The 17,016-nt window shown below is 44.5% G+C and overlaps 2 protein-coding genes and 1 long non-coding RNA gene across 3 annotated transcripts; all 3 read left to right on the top strand.

Moving 5' to 3' along the window:
* Positions 1–454: 454 nt before the first annotated feature.
* Positions 455–1,890, top strand: LOC123186802 (NAC domain-containing protein 92-like). Its single transcript, XM_044598504.1, has 3 exons — positions 455–636; positions 727–1,010; positions 1,098–1,890. Exons 1-3 carry the CDS (start codon positions 456–458, stop codon positions 1,770–1,772), a joined length of 1,140 nt encoding a protein of 379 aa, XP_044454439.1. The 5' UTR covers position 455; the 3' UTR covers positions 1,773–1,890.
* A 3,158-nt stretch (positions 1,891–5,048) lies between these two features.
* LOC123186800 (NAC domain-containing protein 92) lies at positions 5,049–7,209 on the top strand. The gene is made up of 3 exons (XM_044598503.1): positions 5,049–5,529; positions 5,977–6,251; positions 6,334–7,209. The coding sequence occupies exons 1-3, from the start codon at positions 5,316–5,318 to the stop codon at positions 6,910–6,912; spliced, it is 1,068 nt and encodes a 355-aa protein (XP_044454438.1). The 5' UTR covers positions 5,049–5,315; the 3' UTR covers positions 6,913–7,209.
* A 2,857-nt stretch (positions 7,210–10,066) lies between these two features.
* Positions 10,067–10,835, top strand: LOC123186801 (uncharacterized). The gene is made up of 2 exons (XR_006493714.1): positions 10,067–10,143; positions 10,270–10,835. It is a non-coding gene; the product is annotated as an uncharacterized lncRNA (long non-coding RNA).
* Positions 10,836–17,016: the final 6,181 nt, after the last annotated feature.

The following is a 17,016-nucleotide window of genomic DNA, read 5'->3' as shown; positions in this document are numbered from 1 at the left end:
AGCAGATCGCTTGTGATCTCAGTTGAGTTGGTGCACACGGATGAGGAGGAAACAGTGACCACGGGATGTTGACGCGCTTTCAGGAGGCACCCTACCTGTCCACGCATGTGTAATCTCGGGCGGAACCTATATAAGTAAGGAGGATGAAATCCCCGTCCATCGTCTCACAATCACACATCCATCGAAATCCCTCCAAAAGCACCCACCAATTATCTCAAATCCACAACAGAAAACAAGATTCTGTCCGCCAACAGAGAAGAAAACAAGAGAGAGCGCCCAAGATGGCCAGGGTTTGAATCCACACCGTGATTCACGCCATCGACTTCCTCTTTTCACTTTTACCCGAGGGTAATTGATTGGCCAGGGTTTGACTCCCTCACCATTTTCTCAATCAAATCCTCCTCCCCCTGTTGACCTCGTATTTTCTTTTATACGGTAGAAAAAACACGCAAACCATGTCGGATATTGCACCTGTGCAGCCATTGGCTTTGGGTCTCCTCCAGCCGGAGCCCGGCTTCCGCTTCCACCCTACCGGCCAGGAGCTCGTGACCTACGACCTCCTCCGCAAGGTCCACGGCCACCACGCCTTCATCCCCGAGGTCCATGTGTACAAGCACGAGCCCTGGGAGCTGCCAGGCACGTCACCTACATGTCCCTACCTGCAGAGACGGCCCGGGCCAATAATATCTAGTATTGACTTGATTTTCATCAATCATGCATGTGCAGACAAGTCCTTCTCGCCCAGCACACACGACGCCGGGGCCAAGGTGGAATGGTACTTTTTCGCGGTCAGGGCCCGAAAGTACCCCAACGGGCTTCGCATGGGGCGGGCAACGGTCGCCGGGTTCTGGAAGTCCACCGGGAAGGATCGCCCCGTCATGCACAACGGCGTCATCGTCGGCATGAAGAAGACGCTTGTGTTCCACACCGGCCGTGCGCCTGGCGGCACACGCACCGACTGGGTCATGCATGAGTATCGTCTTCAGGGCCAACGCAACCACCACATTCAGGTATATCTCCATTTCTTTCTTTTCCTGATTATGTTGTGACCGAGCTCCACAACTCTCATACACCCTAATGGTTCGTCCTCTGTTCAGGACGCCTATGCATTGTGTCGAGTCTTCAAAAAGAACACCGTGGCTCCGTTGATCGATTTATCCAGTGATGCCGACACATATGAGGATCCAATGCAGTCTGTGCCCGGCGGCGTCGACACGGACAAGGATTTGATGGAGCACGTGTCTGACGGGGCCGATTCACACAAGGATCCCAAGCATTATGTGCTTGGTGGCATAGAATCAGACAAGTATCTGATACAGTCTGTGCTCCGTGGCATCGGCACGCACAACGATCCCATACTGGTCGAGTCTGATGTTGCCTACGCGGGCAAGGAGCAGATGGAGTCCGTGCTCTGTGGCGTTGGCACAGACAAGGATCACATACATGTCGAGTCCGAGTTCAATAGTGTTCATGCGGGGAAGGGAAAGAAGCCGTTCCTCGCCGACCGTGGTAGCACGAGCACAGGAAATATGGAGTTTCTCGCCGGTGGTGCCAACAAAGACAACGAAGGGATGCAGCCTGTGTACGCCGGCGCCAGCGCGGATGAGGAGAACTCTGTCAACGCTTGGTACACCGCAGCCCTTGCGGAAGAGGATAATTCATGGATGCAGCCCCCTTCATATGACGACTGGTACACTAGAGTCGACCTGGACAAGGATGATTCCTTGATGCAGTTCATCTTCGGTGATGTTATGCTCTTGAGCACCGACTGAAAAGTAAAAATAGAGAAATGTAAAGAAAAGAATGAGAAGAATCCTACTCCATTGTCTGTAGGTTGATCCTTAAGTCATATAATAGTGTTGTATTTTCCTTTTTATGTTTGAATAATAGTTTGTTTCTAGAGCCTTTTATATGAGTAAACGTTGAGGTCCCTTAACCTTCAGAAATATTTTTTGAAAGTACTCTGCTATGAATATAAATTGAGATGTCGAGGCTTCACAAATCCTATATATAAAGTTACTCAGCTATAGTTTGCTTTAATAAAGCATATTTTCAGAGTACCTGTGCGATCGGTCTTGGCATCCTCGGCTAGCACCTCCTCGCCGGGCATGACCACAGCAAGCCCTCATAGGTCGCCCGTGCGCTCCCCGTGCTCGCAAGCCGTGCAGGGGCAACACACGCCTGTACACGCCGGCGTTCCTTCCGAGATGTCCGTACAGCAAGCGCCACAACCTTCCGCCCTTGCACCTCCACCGTCATGGTGCTCCTGACCGCCGCCTCCACCATGCATGTCTCTGGCTCTCTCCCCACTAAGATTATTTCAGATGAGATCGGAAATGGCTGACTACTTGGTGGAGGTGATGCCGATGCGTTCCATCGGGAGGAAGAAGATGCTCTAATTAAGCCACTAAAAAAAGGAGGCAGCTGGTACATGTGTGCTATTCAATATGTACTACAAGATAGCATACTTTATCATGGAGTCAAACTCGTCGATTAGACTGAAGCTTGGTTGAGTTAAATAATTCGAATACTACCGTGGATAGATTGGCACTGTGCTAACATAGCTGAGAAAAGTTTTCGGTAATGTTCATGGAAAATCATAGCCCTAATAGTATGTATTTGCTATCTTGTGGAGGAATTATACACATAATACTAACTTGTATGCGTTTTTAGTTGCCATGCAAGTCTGTCTACAAAAAGATGGTCTCTGCATCTAGTTACAGTCTCTCTATATGCTGATGATGACGACGCCTTTACAGCTTATATATCCCCCGAGGGGATGCATCCGGAAAGACACGTTCCTTACAATAGTTGGCAGAGAGGGACGTGACGGTTAACACATATACTAACCACACGCTAGTTAAAAAAAAGAGAGGAGATTATCCACTTAATTTAGTATAATTAATTTCTAACACTCCCCTAATCTCCACTTTGACTATATAGAATCATCATCCACTTAATTTAGTATAATTAATTTCTAACACTCCCCTAATCTCCACTTTGACTATATAGAATCATCATTTTTTTAAATGCTCCTCCAATACCCAGTTGGAAAATAATGAGGAGATACACATAATATGCCACCAAAAACTTCTTCCAAAAACCCATTGGGAAAATAAGGATAAAATGACAAATTACAATGTTTGTATTATTATTTCCTTTTTAAAAACCTTCTATGAGAAACCTTGTAAGAAAAATACTCATAATGGAAAAGAGTGCAATATCAAAGATTTGAGCATGTTCAGGAGTGCACTCACATGGACCATGCAAATAACAAAGTCAACCTGTACCAATTCCATTAACATGTTTCTGGAACAAAGAATTTGGTAAAGACTTAGTGAACCTTTCGAGGCTAAGTAATTTCAAAGCAATACACATTCTAATGTTGCTCTTTATAACATGCTTGCGTCTGTGTAATATAGCCAACATTATCTGTATATATACTGGTAGGTGATTCGCACCAATCAACCCCACTTGAACTTTCAAGAAAGTTCATCATTTTGTGAAGCCACACACATTCACGTGATGCTTCATACAAATCAACGGTTTCAGAATGATTAGTGGATGCAAAGTTTGTCTTCTTGATTGTCAAGAAAAGGCCATACCTCTATTTAAGAAGACAAAACCAGTCTATGATATGAGATCAAGGGGATATGATATCTGCCCAGTATCACGATATCCAACTATGGACATATTTTTTTTTCTCATAATAGAAACCAAGATTGTGGTGTTCGGAACATATCAAAAATATTCTTCGCACCAATCCAATGTCCTTTCATTGGAGATGTATTATGTATAGATTGATTGTTGAGTCATATGTTGCTGTATATTCCTTTTTATGTTCAAATAATATTTGTAGAGTCTTTTGTATAAGTAAATGTTGAAGTCTCATCACCTTAAGAATTCTTTTAGAGTTCTCTCCCTATGAATAGAAATACAGATGTGAAGGTTTCACAATGCTTATATATCATGGTCCGCACCTCTAGTTTAGAATTTAGAATATGTACCTTCTAAAGCACATCTTTCAATTTCTTCACTCATGTCCTCGATGAACCAGTCACCGCCAACTTGAAAAAAAAAATCAAACTCCCTCCTCGTCCTTCTCTCACCAATATCTCAGTTTCTGATGGCCTCAATGAATGCCCGCTAGCTCCTCCAGAGGCGGGGGCGACCAAGCCCACCCACCCTCAAATCTCCCTCTTCATCTTACTTGGAGCCTGTCCACGAAATGTCTTTATCCTTGTAAAAAGGTGCAAGTTTCATAGATGGGCAAAAGTGCATTTGTTTACTTGTGAAAATTATTGGGCCTACATATGAACTCACACCATCATTTGAAACTTTGTAGCATGATGCGCCGGCTCAGTCTCTCGAAACTACTTATAGAGGTACGGTGTGCCTACCTGTGTTCATAGGATAGTGTATGTGCGTATGTATAAACATCTATATCTGTACTGTGTTAAAAAAAGCATCTACCTAGTTCTTGTGTTCATTTTTTAGAAAAAAACCTCTAGCTAGCTAGGAAGCCTTGGTTCCAAAGAAAAGGGATGTAGGAGGGTAGAGGGGCCAACCCGTGAAGCTATGTAGCGAAGAAGATGTAGATAAGGCAGGAACCTCCCACACACAAGGTTGAGATAGCAGCAAACCTAAGGTATGCCGGCACAGTCTTTTGGAGGTGCACATAAGGGTAGGGTGTGCGTGTGTGCGTTCATAGAGGTGAGTTTATGCGCGTGTATATGAGCGCTTGCGTTTGTACTGTGTTAAAAAAACAGCAAAAATAAGGTGCACGGGTGACTAATGAAGTCCTAATAACACTAGTTAATTAATTAGTACGCGCGTGCGATCCGCGTAGGAATGACAAGATCTGGATGACAGGCGCTGGGCTGGCCAAGGAAAGGTGGCAGGGCGAGGGGGTGACGACTTGTCAAGTCGTTGCTACCGATGCTGCTGGATGGAAGCCGGTTCGTCTCCGGTAGGGTAGTCAGGCAATCGTCCGCGATCGTGCACGTCAACCACTCCGATTGTACTACTAGTACAAGACTATGGAAGCTGGCCCGTCGGAAGTCCTCACACCGTATTTCCGTCGGAAACATGCCCGTCGGTAGCCTATATAAGCTGCTGGAACGGAGATCCCTCTTCTCATCTCATCGCCACCTCTCCCATAATTCCATCCGTCGAGCACTTCTCACCGCAACCACCTCACAGTCACTCACAAACCTAGCTATATCCAAGGTCAAGACGTGCATACAGCACAGCAGTCAATCGTCACAGGGCGGGCAAGGCGTAGAGAGCGATCTCCCCAGACGGTGGAGCCAGCCATGGCCGGCGGCGGCGCTGCGCTTCCGTCAAGGGAGATGGTCGCGGCGGCGGCGCAGCTCGGCTTTCCTCCCCGACCCGGCATTCGATTCTACCCCACGGACCAGGAGCTCGTCGGTTGGTTACTCAGGAGCAAGGTCCTGGGGCACGCCGGCCTCCACATCGACTTCATCCCCGTGGTGAACGCCTACAAGTTCGAGCCCCAGGAATTACCAGGTACGCACGCGCTCCTGCACACGAGTACAATCTTGAATTACCAGGAATATTCGCTCCTCTTTACAAGTAAAAAACTTTCACATGCATACAACAAAGTAAATGCACCAAAGAAATAAAATTGTCTGCTAGGGTCTCAACACAAACACATCCAAAGAATGAATAAAAGAAATAGGAAAAAACAAAGGCTACCAAGCACAGAGTACAATCCTAAGTTACATGTTTCAAATCAAACCGTATTTTTGTGTGCACACCATATTCGCATCCACTTATCAGCTGAATTTACACATGCATGACCCGTACAAAACATGGTTGCAGTATCAATTGACTAGATATCCGTCTTGTTTTTCGTAATAGGTGCCGGTTTAAGTTGATTCTTCTTTCCCATTCAAGTTGTAGTATATGTCAATTGACTTGATACATATTCCATGTGTTTGCGCCTGCGTGCAGACAAGTCGTTCTCGCCGAGCACAGCCGACCCCGTGGCCAAAGTGGAGTCGTACTTTTTCGCACCAAGGGGCCGAAAGTACCCAACTGGGCTTCGCATGAAACGGGCAACAGAAAACGGATTCTGGAAGTCCACCGGAAAGGACCATCCCATCATGCACAACGGCACCATCATCGGCATGAAGAAGACGCTCGTGTTCCACGCAGGCCGTGCTCCTAAGGGTACACGCACCGACTGGGTCATGCACGAGTACCGCCTCCACGGCCACTGCAACCAGGTATTTTTCTTTCTTTCTTTTCTTGATAAAGTTGTAATTGAGCTCCACACCTAACGTACACATGAATGGCTGATCTGATCAGGACACATACGCCTTGTGTCGGGTCTTCAACAAGAACACTGTGACCCCGTCGACGGATGTGTCCGGTGGTGCGGATGCAGATGAGGATCCCATGCACTTTCTGCCTGGCGGCGTCGACATGAACCCTGATCTGATGGAGTATGTGTTTGACGGCGCCAACTCGGACACGTCCTTGAAGTTCATGCTTGAAGGCATCAAGACGGACAACAATTCAATTGTGAACAATGATTTGATGCATTTCTTGCTTGACGGGGTCGGCACAGAGAAGGATCCCATACCAGTTGAGCCCATGTCCGATTATGCTGTCGCGGACAATGGAGGGGTGCAACTCCGCAGTGGTGGTGGCGACAAGGGCAAGGGAGGGGAGCAGTTTGTGACTGGTGGCGACATCACAAAAAAGGGAGGCATGAACTACGTGGCTGGCGGCGCCTACATTGAAAGGGGAGCGATGCAGCCCTTGACTGTTGGCATGGAAAAAGATGATGCGGGCAAGGACAAATCCTGGATGGAGTTCCTCCGCGGCGATGTCTACTGGAATCAGTTCATTCCCGATGATGGTTGGAACTCCAACGCCAACTAGTAACTCATTAAGCTTGTTATTTAGCAGACACATGAGAGAACTACCAATATTTTTGTTTATCCTTGTCAATTGTAGAGTGTACCATGTCCTCATGGCATAAATTGTTGACTGTTGTCATTTGTGGAGTAAGATGTGTGCCCATAAATATAGTTTTATACATATGCATAGTCCATATATTTTGATGTTGTTATAGTACTACGTACCCATGGGCGCACTGCTGTAGGCGGTCACATGTTTCAAATGAAATCGTAATTTTGTGGGTAGGTGTGCTATTTTTGCATTAGCTTGTGAGTTGAATTTACACATGCATGATCCATACGAGGATCGTTGCAGCATGAATTGACTGGATATCCATAACCTTTTTAATTAGTTAGTACTACGCGCTGGATTGAGTTTATTTTTCTTTCCAATTAAAGTTTTGATTATGTCATCGCTAGCTTTCTGCCTAATTATGAATGCATAATCCCAGACCACTTCACCCATAGAAAAGCTAAATTATATTATCTTATGAGATATTAATTCATTGATATATTTTCAATAAAACTCTAACTTTAAATGTTTTTAATTTATATATTTGAATTCCTGACTACAAGATGTTTAAAACAAGACTAATGATCGTGAATACATTTTAGTTGAATTTATAATATTCAAGAACAGAAATACGAGGGCCACAAAAACCCATTAAAATGATGGAATACGCATGGGGTTTGGATACTCGATGAGTTGGCGCAACATGATTCGCTGGACATTCACGGCTACAAACCGTTAGAAACCTCTTTCCGATTTGGTTGGTTGATGGACAGGATGGGCTACGCGTTTACAAAAATTAATCCCCGAAACCCACATTGGCCAAGCAATGCAATCAAGCAAGCAAGCATATTGACAGACTTAATTTGCATTCCAGGCGCAGAAGACACCATCATCCTGGAGCCAGTGAACCAAGCCAGTGATAGATCCAGACAAGATGACGCCGTGCGGCTGCAGTAAGCTCAAGGGATGCATGCCGGCGTACGTACGTACCTGGTCCACGACCACGACTACTCCGGCGCGAGGTTCCCAGCGAGAAGTCTTGGCGCTGACGAGGAGGGCGTACGTGATGGACGGTGATGTCCCGTGAGCCGGACTACATCCATCTATCTCCTCACCACCACCGCCAGGTTCGGGAGCTACACGCCTGGACGCCGGAGCACACGAAGTATCCTAGCTAGCTTACCCCGCACCTCGTCCACCCCATCCATGACGCTCCTGACCGCCACCTCCACCACCTCTCCCCACTATGACTTTGCATCTTTGGAGGAAATGTCGATGCGGGAGGAAGAAGATGCTCCAATCACAAGCCATTAAAGAAAGGAGGCAGCTGGTACATCACATGTATGCTAATCAATATGCATAAGATAACATACTTTATCATGGAGTCAAACTCCTCATGAATTGGACTGAAGCTTGGTTGGCTTAAAATATTTCTAGTTGCCTGCCACATGCAAGTGTCTGTAAAGATGGCTTCTGTACTCACAAACAACTACTGTAGTGGCCAATTTGCGTCATATATAGGAGTGCCAACTTGTAGTTCTCGGGTACCATGGCTTGGTGCCCAAATTTTTGATTTTTCTTTTAAACATACTCAAAAGTTTCAAAAATAATTCTGTGGAAACTTGTATGTATTCACTACGAATCCGTGAAACTGCGTTCTGAAAAAATGTAATTTGTAAGCTGTACAAAAATAACAAAATTCTGGCCCAATAACAAAAAATGAAGCCCATTTGAAAATACATATTTGCCTTTTCTTTTGTAAGCCACGTGTGAGAGTAAAATGAGATGAAATTTTGCAGATACATAACATACGTGTGTCTGTGTGTGTGTGTGTGTGTGTGTGTCTGTGTGTGTGTGTGTGTGTGTGTGTGTGTGTGTGTGTGTCTGTGTGTGTGTGTGTGTGTGTGTGTGTGTGTGTGTTGACAAAAAAATATCAGTTTTCTTTGTGTTGTAGAAAAATGTTTTCTTGAAAACGCGCACCAAGAAATTTTGGTTCATATCGGTAGCGGGGCAGCGCTAGTGTGGGTGCGGATGAGGTTGAGCGGTAGGGATTGGGTGCAGGGGCAACAGAGGGATTGGAGAGGTTGGGTTTTTACTCCGCAACCACGAGGAGGAGTGAATTCAGGGCCCCGATAAATCCCGAGCGCTCAGTGTTTGATCATGGGAAAGCAAACATTTTCGGTGGCAATTTCAGTGACACGAGGATGACCACTTTCGTTGATAAAGATGGCAAATCTGTGATCACTGTATTTTTAGTCAAGAAATTGCTGTGTGTGTCAACTAAATCATCCTCGTGGGACTAAAATTGCAATAAAGACATTTGATTTGCCTTGGTCAAATCCCGAACGTTCAGAATTTATCATTTCCGTTTATTTAAGGGTCAAGCGCCGTTCGCATTAAAAGTTTCACTGCTGTAAGGTTTATTAGGCATTGGTTAGGTGCCGATCCGAGAAAAGAACATTTTTTTCTTCTTCAAACCGGATTTAGGGATCGGCTAGAGTTGCTATTAAGTAGCTCATCATGAGACAGTGACTAGTGGGTATCACCCATCACCACACCGTGGCTGGGCCTATATGTGTACGCGCTTTCTCCTATGATCGGAACCTCCCAGGCAGGTTCGGGCAAGAGTGGTTGACTTGAATTGTCCCTTCTCTTTTGGAGACCAAAAGTATGTTTGTATGTATGTATGTTTCTGAAATGAAACAATAAAAACAAGAAAGCCGAGACATATGGTGAAACAAAATAAAAGCTACTCCAGTCATAGATATAGGCGCCATTGCACATTTTCCGCAAAAAAGAAAGAAAAAAAGGCGCCATTGCACATGTGGTGAAAGAGTCATTACCTCAGGCACGAGCTCCTCCGGGAGCTGCAGCTCAACTTCATCCAGAGGTGTCACGAAACCTACAAGATTGTAAACTCTCACATGTTTCAAGTAAACGGGCGGACCGGCCCATACTTTCATTTTTGCAACTTTTTAAATTCCCTCCTTCGATTGAATTGATGTTTGAAGTAATCGCACGGCTAACGTGCACGCATGACTAATGAAGTCCTAATAACACTGACTAATTAATTGCATGGACTCCTCTCCTATATATGGGACGGATCAGAGCACACGCAGCCCAGCTCTTGTGTGTCTCTGCCTTCCATCCATCTCCGCTTCAATTCTGCTGCGCTCGCTCGCTACACCGCCCCCATCCCAGGTCTCTCTCTCTCTCTCTCCCCCCATCTCTCTCTCTCTCTCATCAGGGACATCAGCTCAGCTCGAATCCAGTGATCCTTTACATTCCTGCGTGCTCACGCCAAAGCTAACTAAAGTCTTCTCGCAGTCGGTCGTCACAAAAAGTCTAGGCCGATCGCCAAGGGGCCATGGCCGGCACTGCATCCGAGGCGAATAAGGGTGAGATGCACTCCGTACCTGTTGGCCTCGAGGCGAATAAGGAAAGGATGCAGCCCGTGGCCGGCGGTGTCAGCGTTGATGAGGACAACGCTTGGATGCAGTTCATCTCCGACAGCGCCTGGTACACCAGCGCCTTCGGATAACTCATGGATGCAGTTTACCTCTGACGTCGCCTGGTGCACCAGAGTCGCCGTGGACAAGGATGATTCCTTCCTGCAGTTCATCTTCGACAACAGCTGGTACCGCAGCGCCGGCGACGGACAGGGAACGACAGAGAAAAGTAAAGAATAGAATCAAAAGACTCCCATTCCATCGTGTATAGGTTGATCCTTAAGTCATATATGTTGTTGTGTTTTCTTTATATTTGAATAATATTTTCTAGAGTCTTTTTTGTATATGAGTGAATGTTGAGGTCTCTTAACCTCAAGAAATGTTTTTCGACAGTGTTCTGACTATGAATAGAAATTGAGAATATGCACTTGTTCTTTTAATAAATCATATCTTTCAACTTCTTCTCTCGTGATTTCTACGACCGTGGTTTTTGGAATTATCGACAATTAGCTACGAAGCCAAGCGAGGAGATGACGATGCCAATACCGAAGCTGATGTGTTCGATCGGGAGGTAGAAGATGATCTAATTAACCTCTATAAGAGACTAAAGAAAGGAGGCAAGTACACATGCTAATCAATAGGCAGAAGATAATATACATTATCATGGAGATGACAGAGTCAAACTCATTGATTAGACTCAATGTTTCAATAGACTGTAACATATAATTGAGAAAAACTCTGTGTTCACAATGACAATTCCATGGATAGTCATAGAGTCCTATTTGCTCGTGGAGGAAAACTATAATCTCTAATCATTCCCTCATAATTCTAATTTGGAGGGTTAACTTCCTCAAAACGCTCATAAAAAATTCCGAACAAATTTTTATTGCCATCTCTAGCTTAATGAGTGAAAATTTGTAACAATGCCCGCATTTCCAGCTTAATAATTTTTTTTGGCTCTCATCAATAGATCCACAGTATCAATATAATAATCGAGCAATAGACAAGTCGGAGTGGCATGGGCTTTCCGGGAAAAGAGCAGTGATTTTCTTTTATAATTACCAAGCAACTAACACACGTTGGGCGGCAATGTATGGGTTAATAGGTTCATTTGACCTTGTGTCGGTGGCCAGTTTCCTGCCTCTTTTCATCGGGTCGGGGAAAAAAGGCAAAAAGGAAAATGGCAAAAAGAACAAATAAAGGACAAATAGGTTAACACATCCGTGCTTGTTGACGGGGTGGCTACACCCTAAAAATGGTCCAAACTGTCCCTTTTCTGAAACTGCAAACAAAATGAACCCAATCTGAAAATATTTCATAAAGTGGCCCTCTTTTGCATGACGCTCGGGGCTATCTAGCATACCGCCCCCGGCTACGGTGCCATGGTTGCGACATGTAGCATGGCTGGTGCCCTAGCCCCGGGCATCCTGCAAAAGGGCCATTTTATGAAAAAAAAAATCAGATTAGGGCCACTTCATGTTGAAGTTTCAGAAAAGGGCCAATATTTGTTCCATTTCACGGCTACACCAGCCAACCTTCGACGGTAGGTTTGAAACTTCAGGGTGCACTCTTTTTTTCCGTTTTAACAGAAAAGGAAGGAAATCAAATGGGCCGAGCCCAACTAGCACACCTGTAGGCGCCTGTTTGCAGAAACAAGAAAGAAGTTTAGTTTTCACCGAAAATCCATTGGTGCTCCCGGAAGCGCGCGCGAAAATGTTTATTAACATGCCAAAACAAAATTCAACCAAAATTTTATATGCTCTTTGTCACATTCAAATGCTACATACAAATTGGTAGGCAAAAAGATTAAACATTTTGGTCTGTGCGAAAAAACAAAATAAGCAGCAACTGTTACCCCAAAATGCCACCCTCAATTTGATTTTTTGATCAGCGAAACACCATTGGTCCGTTTCGCATGAAAATTTTCAAGGATGCTTACAACATTGACACGAACATCTACAAAAATATTCAGAGTTTATTGAAAACATTTACTATAAATTTTTTGTTTACTATTCATGCGGGAGCGCGTGGTACCGGGAGCCAAAACGCCATCTCAGTTTTCACTCCCAAATCTCACTCAATGTCTCCATTGAAGGAAATATGCCCTAGAGGCAATAATAAAGTTATTATTTATTTCCTTATATCATGATAAATGTTTATTATTCATGCTAGAATTGTATTAACCGGAAACATAATACATGTGTGAATACATAGACAAACATAGTGTCACTAGTATGCCTCTACTTGACTAGCTCGTGAATCAAAGATGGTTAAGTTTCCTAGCCATGGACAAAAGAGTTGTCATTTGATTAACGGGATCACATCATTAGGAGAATGATGTGATTGACCCATTCCGTTAGCTTAGCACTTGATCTTTTAGTATGTTGCTATTGCTTTCTTCATGACTTATACATGTTCCTATGACTATGAGATTATGCAAGTCCTGTTTACCGGAGGAACACTTTGTGTGCTACCAAACTTCACAACGTAACTGGGTGATTATAAAGGAGCTCTACAGGTGTCTCCGAAGGTACATGTTGGGTTGACGTATTTCGAGATTAGGATTTGTCACTCCGATTGTCGGAGAGGTATCTCTGGGCCCACTCGGTATTGCGCATCACTATAAGCCTTGCAAGCATTGCAACTAATTAGTTAGTTGCGGGATGATGTATTACGGAACGAGTAAAGAGACTTGCCAGTAACGAGATTGAACTAGGTATTGAGATACCGACGATCGAATCTCGGGCAAGTAACACGCCGATGACAAAGGGAACAATGTATCTTGTTATGCTGTTTGACCGATAAAGATCTTCGGAGAATATGTGGGAGTCAATATGAGCATATAGGTTCCGCTATTGGTTATTGACCGGAAACATGTTTCGGTCATGTCTACATTGTTCTCGAACCCGTAGGGTCCGCACGCTTAAGGTTTCGATGACAGTTATATTATGAGTTTATGTGTTTTGATGTACCGAAGGAGTTCGAGTCCCGGATGAGATCGGGGACATGATGAGGAGTCTCGAAATGGTCGAGACGTAAAGATCGATATATTGGACGACTATATTCGGAGTTCGGAAAGGTTCCGAGTGATTCGGGTACTTTTCGGAGTACCGGAGAGTTACGGGAATTCGCCGGGGAGTATATGGGCCTTATTGGGCCATACGGGAATAGAGGAGAGAGGCCAAAAGGAAGGAGGCCTGCGCCCCCCCTCTGGTCTGAATTGGACAAGGGGCGCAACCCCCTTTTCCTTCTTCCTGTCCCCCTCTTTCCCCTTCTCCTACTACAACAAGGAAGGAGGGAGTCCTACTCCTTGGCGCGCCCCCTCCTAGGCCGGCCTCCCCCTCCCCCCTTGCTCCTTTATATACGGGGGCAGGGGGGCACCTCTAGGCACAACAACAATTGATCTCTTGGATCTCTTAGCCGTGTGCGGTGCCCCCCTCCATCATAGTCCACCTCGATAATACTGTAGTGGTGCTTAGGCGAAGCCCTGCGACGGTGGAACATCAAGATCGTCACCACGCCGTCGTGCTGAAGAAACTCTTCCCCGACACTTTCCTGGATCGGAGTCTGGGGATCGTCATCGAGCTGAACGTGTGCTAGAACTCGGAGGTGCCGTAGTTTCGGTGCTTGATCGGTCGGGCCGTGAAGACATACGACTACATCAACCGCGTTGTTATAACGCTTCCACTTTCGGTCTACGAGGGTATGTGGACAACACTCTCCCCTCTCGTTGCTATGCATTACCATGATCTTGCGTGTGCGTAGGAAATTTTTGAAATTACTACGTTCCCCAACAGTGGCATCCGAGCCTGGTTTTATGCGTAGATGTCATATGCACGAGTAGAACACAAGTGAGTTGTGGGCGATATAAGTCATACTGCTTACCAGCATGTCATACTTTGGTTCGGCGGTATTGTTGGATGAAGCGGCCCGGACCGACATTATGCGTACGCTTGCGCGAGACTGGTTTTACCGCCGTGCTTTGCACACAGGTGACTAGCGGGTGTCAGTTTCTCCAACTTTAGTTGAACCGAGTGTGGCTACGCCTAGTCCTTGTGAAGGTTAAAACAGCACCAACTTGACAAACTATCATTGTGGTTTTGATGCATAGGTAAGAACGGTTCTTGCTCAGCCCGTAGCAGCCACGTAAAATTTGCAACAACAAAGTAGAGGACGTCTAACTTGTTTTTGCAGGGCATGTTGTGATGTGATATGATCAAGACGTGATTCTATATTTTATTGTATGAGATGACCATGTTTTGTAACCGAAGTTATCGGCAACTGGCATGAGCCATATAGTTGTCGCTTTATTGTATGAAATGCAAACACCCTGTAATTGCTTTAATTTATCACTAAGCGGTAGCGATAGTCGTAGAAGCAATAGATGGCGTAAACGGCAACGATGCTATGATGGAGATCAAGGTGTCGTGCCGGTGACGATGGTGATCACAACGGTGCTTCAGAGATGGAGATCACAAACACAAGATGATGATGGCCATATCATATCACTTATATTGATTGCATGTGATGTTTATCTTTTATGCATCTTATCTTGCTTTGATTGACGGTAGCATTTTAAGATGATCTCTCAATAATTATCAAGAAGTGTTCTTCCTGAGTATGCACCGTTGTGAAAGTTCTTCGTGCTGAGACACCACGTGATGATCGGGTGTGATAGGCTCTATGTTCAAATACAACGGGTGCAAAACAGTTGCACACGCGAAATACTCAGGTTAAACTTGACGAGCCTAGCATATACAGATATGGCCTCAGAACACGAAGACCGAAAGGTCGAACGTGAATCATATAGTAGATATGATCAACACAGTATGTTCACCATTGAAAACTACTCCATCTCACGTGATGATCGGACATGGTTTAGTTGATTTGGATCACATGATCACTTAGATGACTAGAGAGATGTCTGTCTAAGTGGGAGTTCTTAAGTAATATAATTAATTGAACTTTAATTTATCATGAACTTATTCCTGGTAGTATTTTGCAAATTATGTTGTAGATCAATAGCTCGCGTTGTTGCTTCCCTATGTTTTTGCTTCCCTATGTTTTTATATGTGTTCCTAGAGAAAACTAAGTTGAAAAATGTTAGTAGCAATGATGCGGACTTGGTCCGTGATCTGAGGTTTATCCTCATTGCTGCACAGAAGAATTATGTCCTTGATGCACCGCTAGGTGACAGACCTGTTGCAGGAGCAGATGCAGATGTTATGAACGTTTGGCTAGCTCAATATGATGACTACTTGATAGTTTTGTGCACCATGCTTTATGGATTAGAACCGGGACTACAAAAACGTTTTTGAAACGTCATGGAATATATAAGATGTTTCAAGAGATGAAATTGGTATTTCAGACTCATGCCCGTGTCAAGAAGTATGAGACCTCTGACAAATACTTCGCCTAAAAGATGGAGGAGAATTGCTCAACTAGTGAGCAAGTACTTAGATTGTCTGAGTACTACAATCACTTGAATCAAGTGGGAGTTAATCTTCCAAAGAAAATAGTGATTGGCAGAGTTCTCTAGTCACCATCACCAAGTTACTGGAACTTCGTGATGAACTATAATGCAAGGGATGACGAAAACGATTCCCGAGCTCTTCGTGATGCTGAAATCGACGAAGGTAGAAATCAAGAAAGAGCATCAAGTGTTGATGATTGACAAGACCACTATTTTCAAGAAAAGGGCAAAGGGAAATAAAGGGAAGCCTCAAGTAGAATGGCAAACAAGTTGTCACTCCTGTGAAGAAGACCAAAGCTGGACCAAAGCCTGAAACTGAGTGCTTACACTGCAAAGGAAATGGTCACTGGAAACGGAAATACCCTGAATATTTGGTGGATAAGAAGGATGGGAAAGTGAACATAGGTATATTTGACATACATGTTATTGATGTGTACTTTACTAGTGTTTATAGCAACCCCTTGGTATTTGATACTGGTTCAGTTGCTAAGAGTAGTAACTCGAAACGGGAGTTGCAGAATAAACAGAAACTAGTTGAGGGTAAGGTGACGATGTGTGTTGGAAGTAGTTCCAAGATTGATATGATCATCATCGCACACTCCCTATACTTTCGGGGTTAGTGTTGAACCTAAATAAGTGTTATTTGGTGTTTGCGTTGAGCATGAATGTGATTTGATCATGTTTATTGCAATACGGTTATTCATGTAAATTAGAGAATAATAGTTGTTCTGTTTACATGAATAAAACCTTCGATGGTTATACATCCAATGAAAATAGTTTGTTGGATCTCGATCATAGTGACACACATATTCATAATATTGATGCCAAAAGATGCAAAGTTAATAATGATAGTGCAACTTATTTGTGGCATTGCCGTTTGGGTCATATCGGTGTAAAGCGCATGAAGAAACTCCATAAAGATGGATTTTCGGAATCACTTGGTTATGAATCATTTGATGCTTCCGAACCATGCCTTTTGGGCAAGATGACTAAAACTCCGTTCTCCGGAACAATGGAACGAGCTACTGACTTATTGGAAATAATACATACCGATGTATGCGATCCGATGAGTGTAGAGGCTCGCGGCGTGTATCGTTATTTTCTGACCTTCACAGATGATTTGAGCAGATATGGGTATATCTACTTGATGAA

Source organism: Triticum aestivum, chromosome 2A (genome assembly GCF_018294505.1).
Source record: "Triticum aestivum cultivar Chinese Spring chromosome 2A, IWGSC CS RefSeq v2.1, whole genome shotgun sequence".
Taxonomy (NCBI): domain Eukaryota; kingdom Viridiplantae; phylum Streptophyta; class Magnoliopsida; order Poales; family Poaceae; genus Triticum; species Triticum aestivum.
This window is presented reverse-complemented; position numbering and strand designations above follow the sequence as displayed.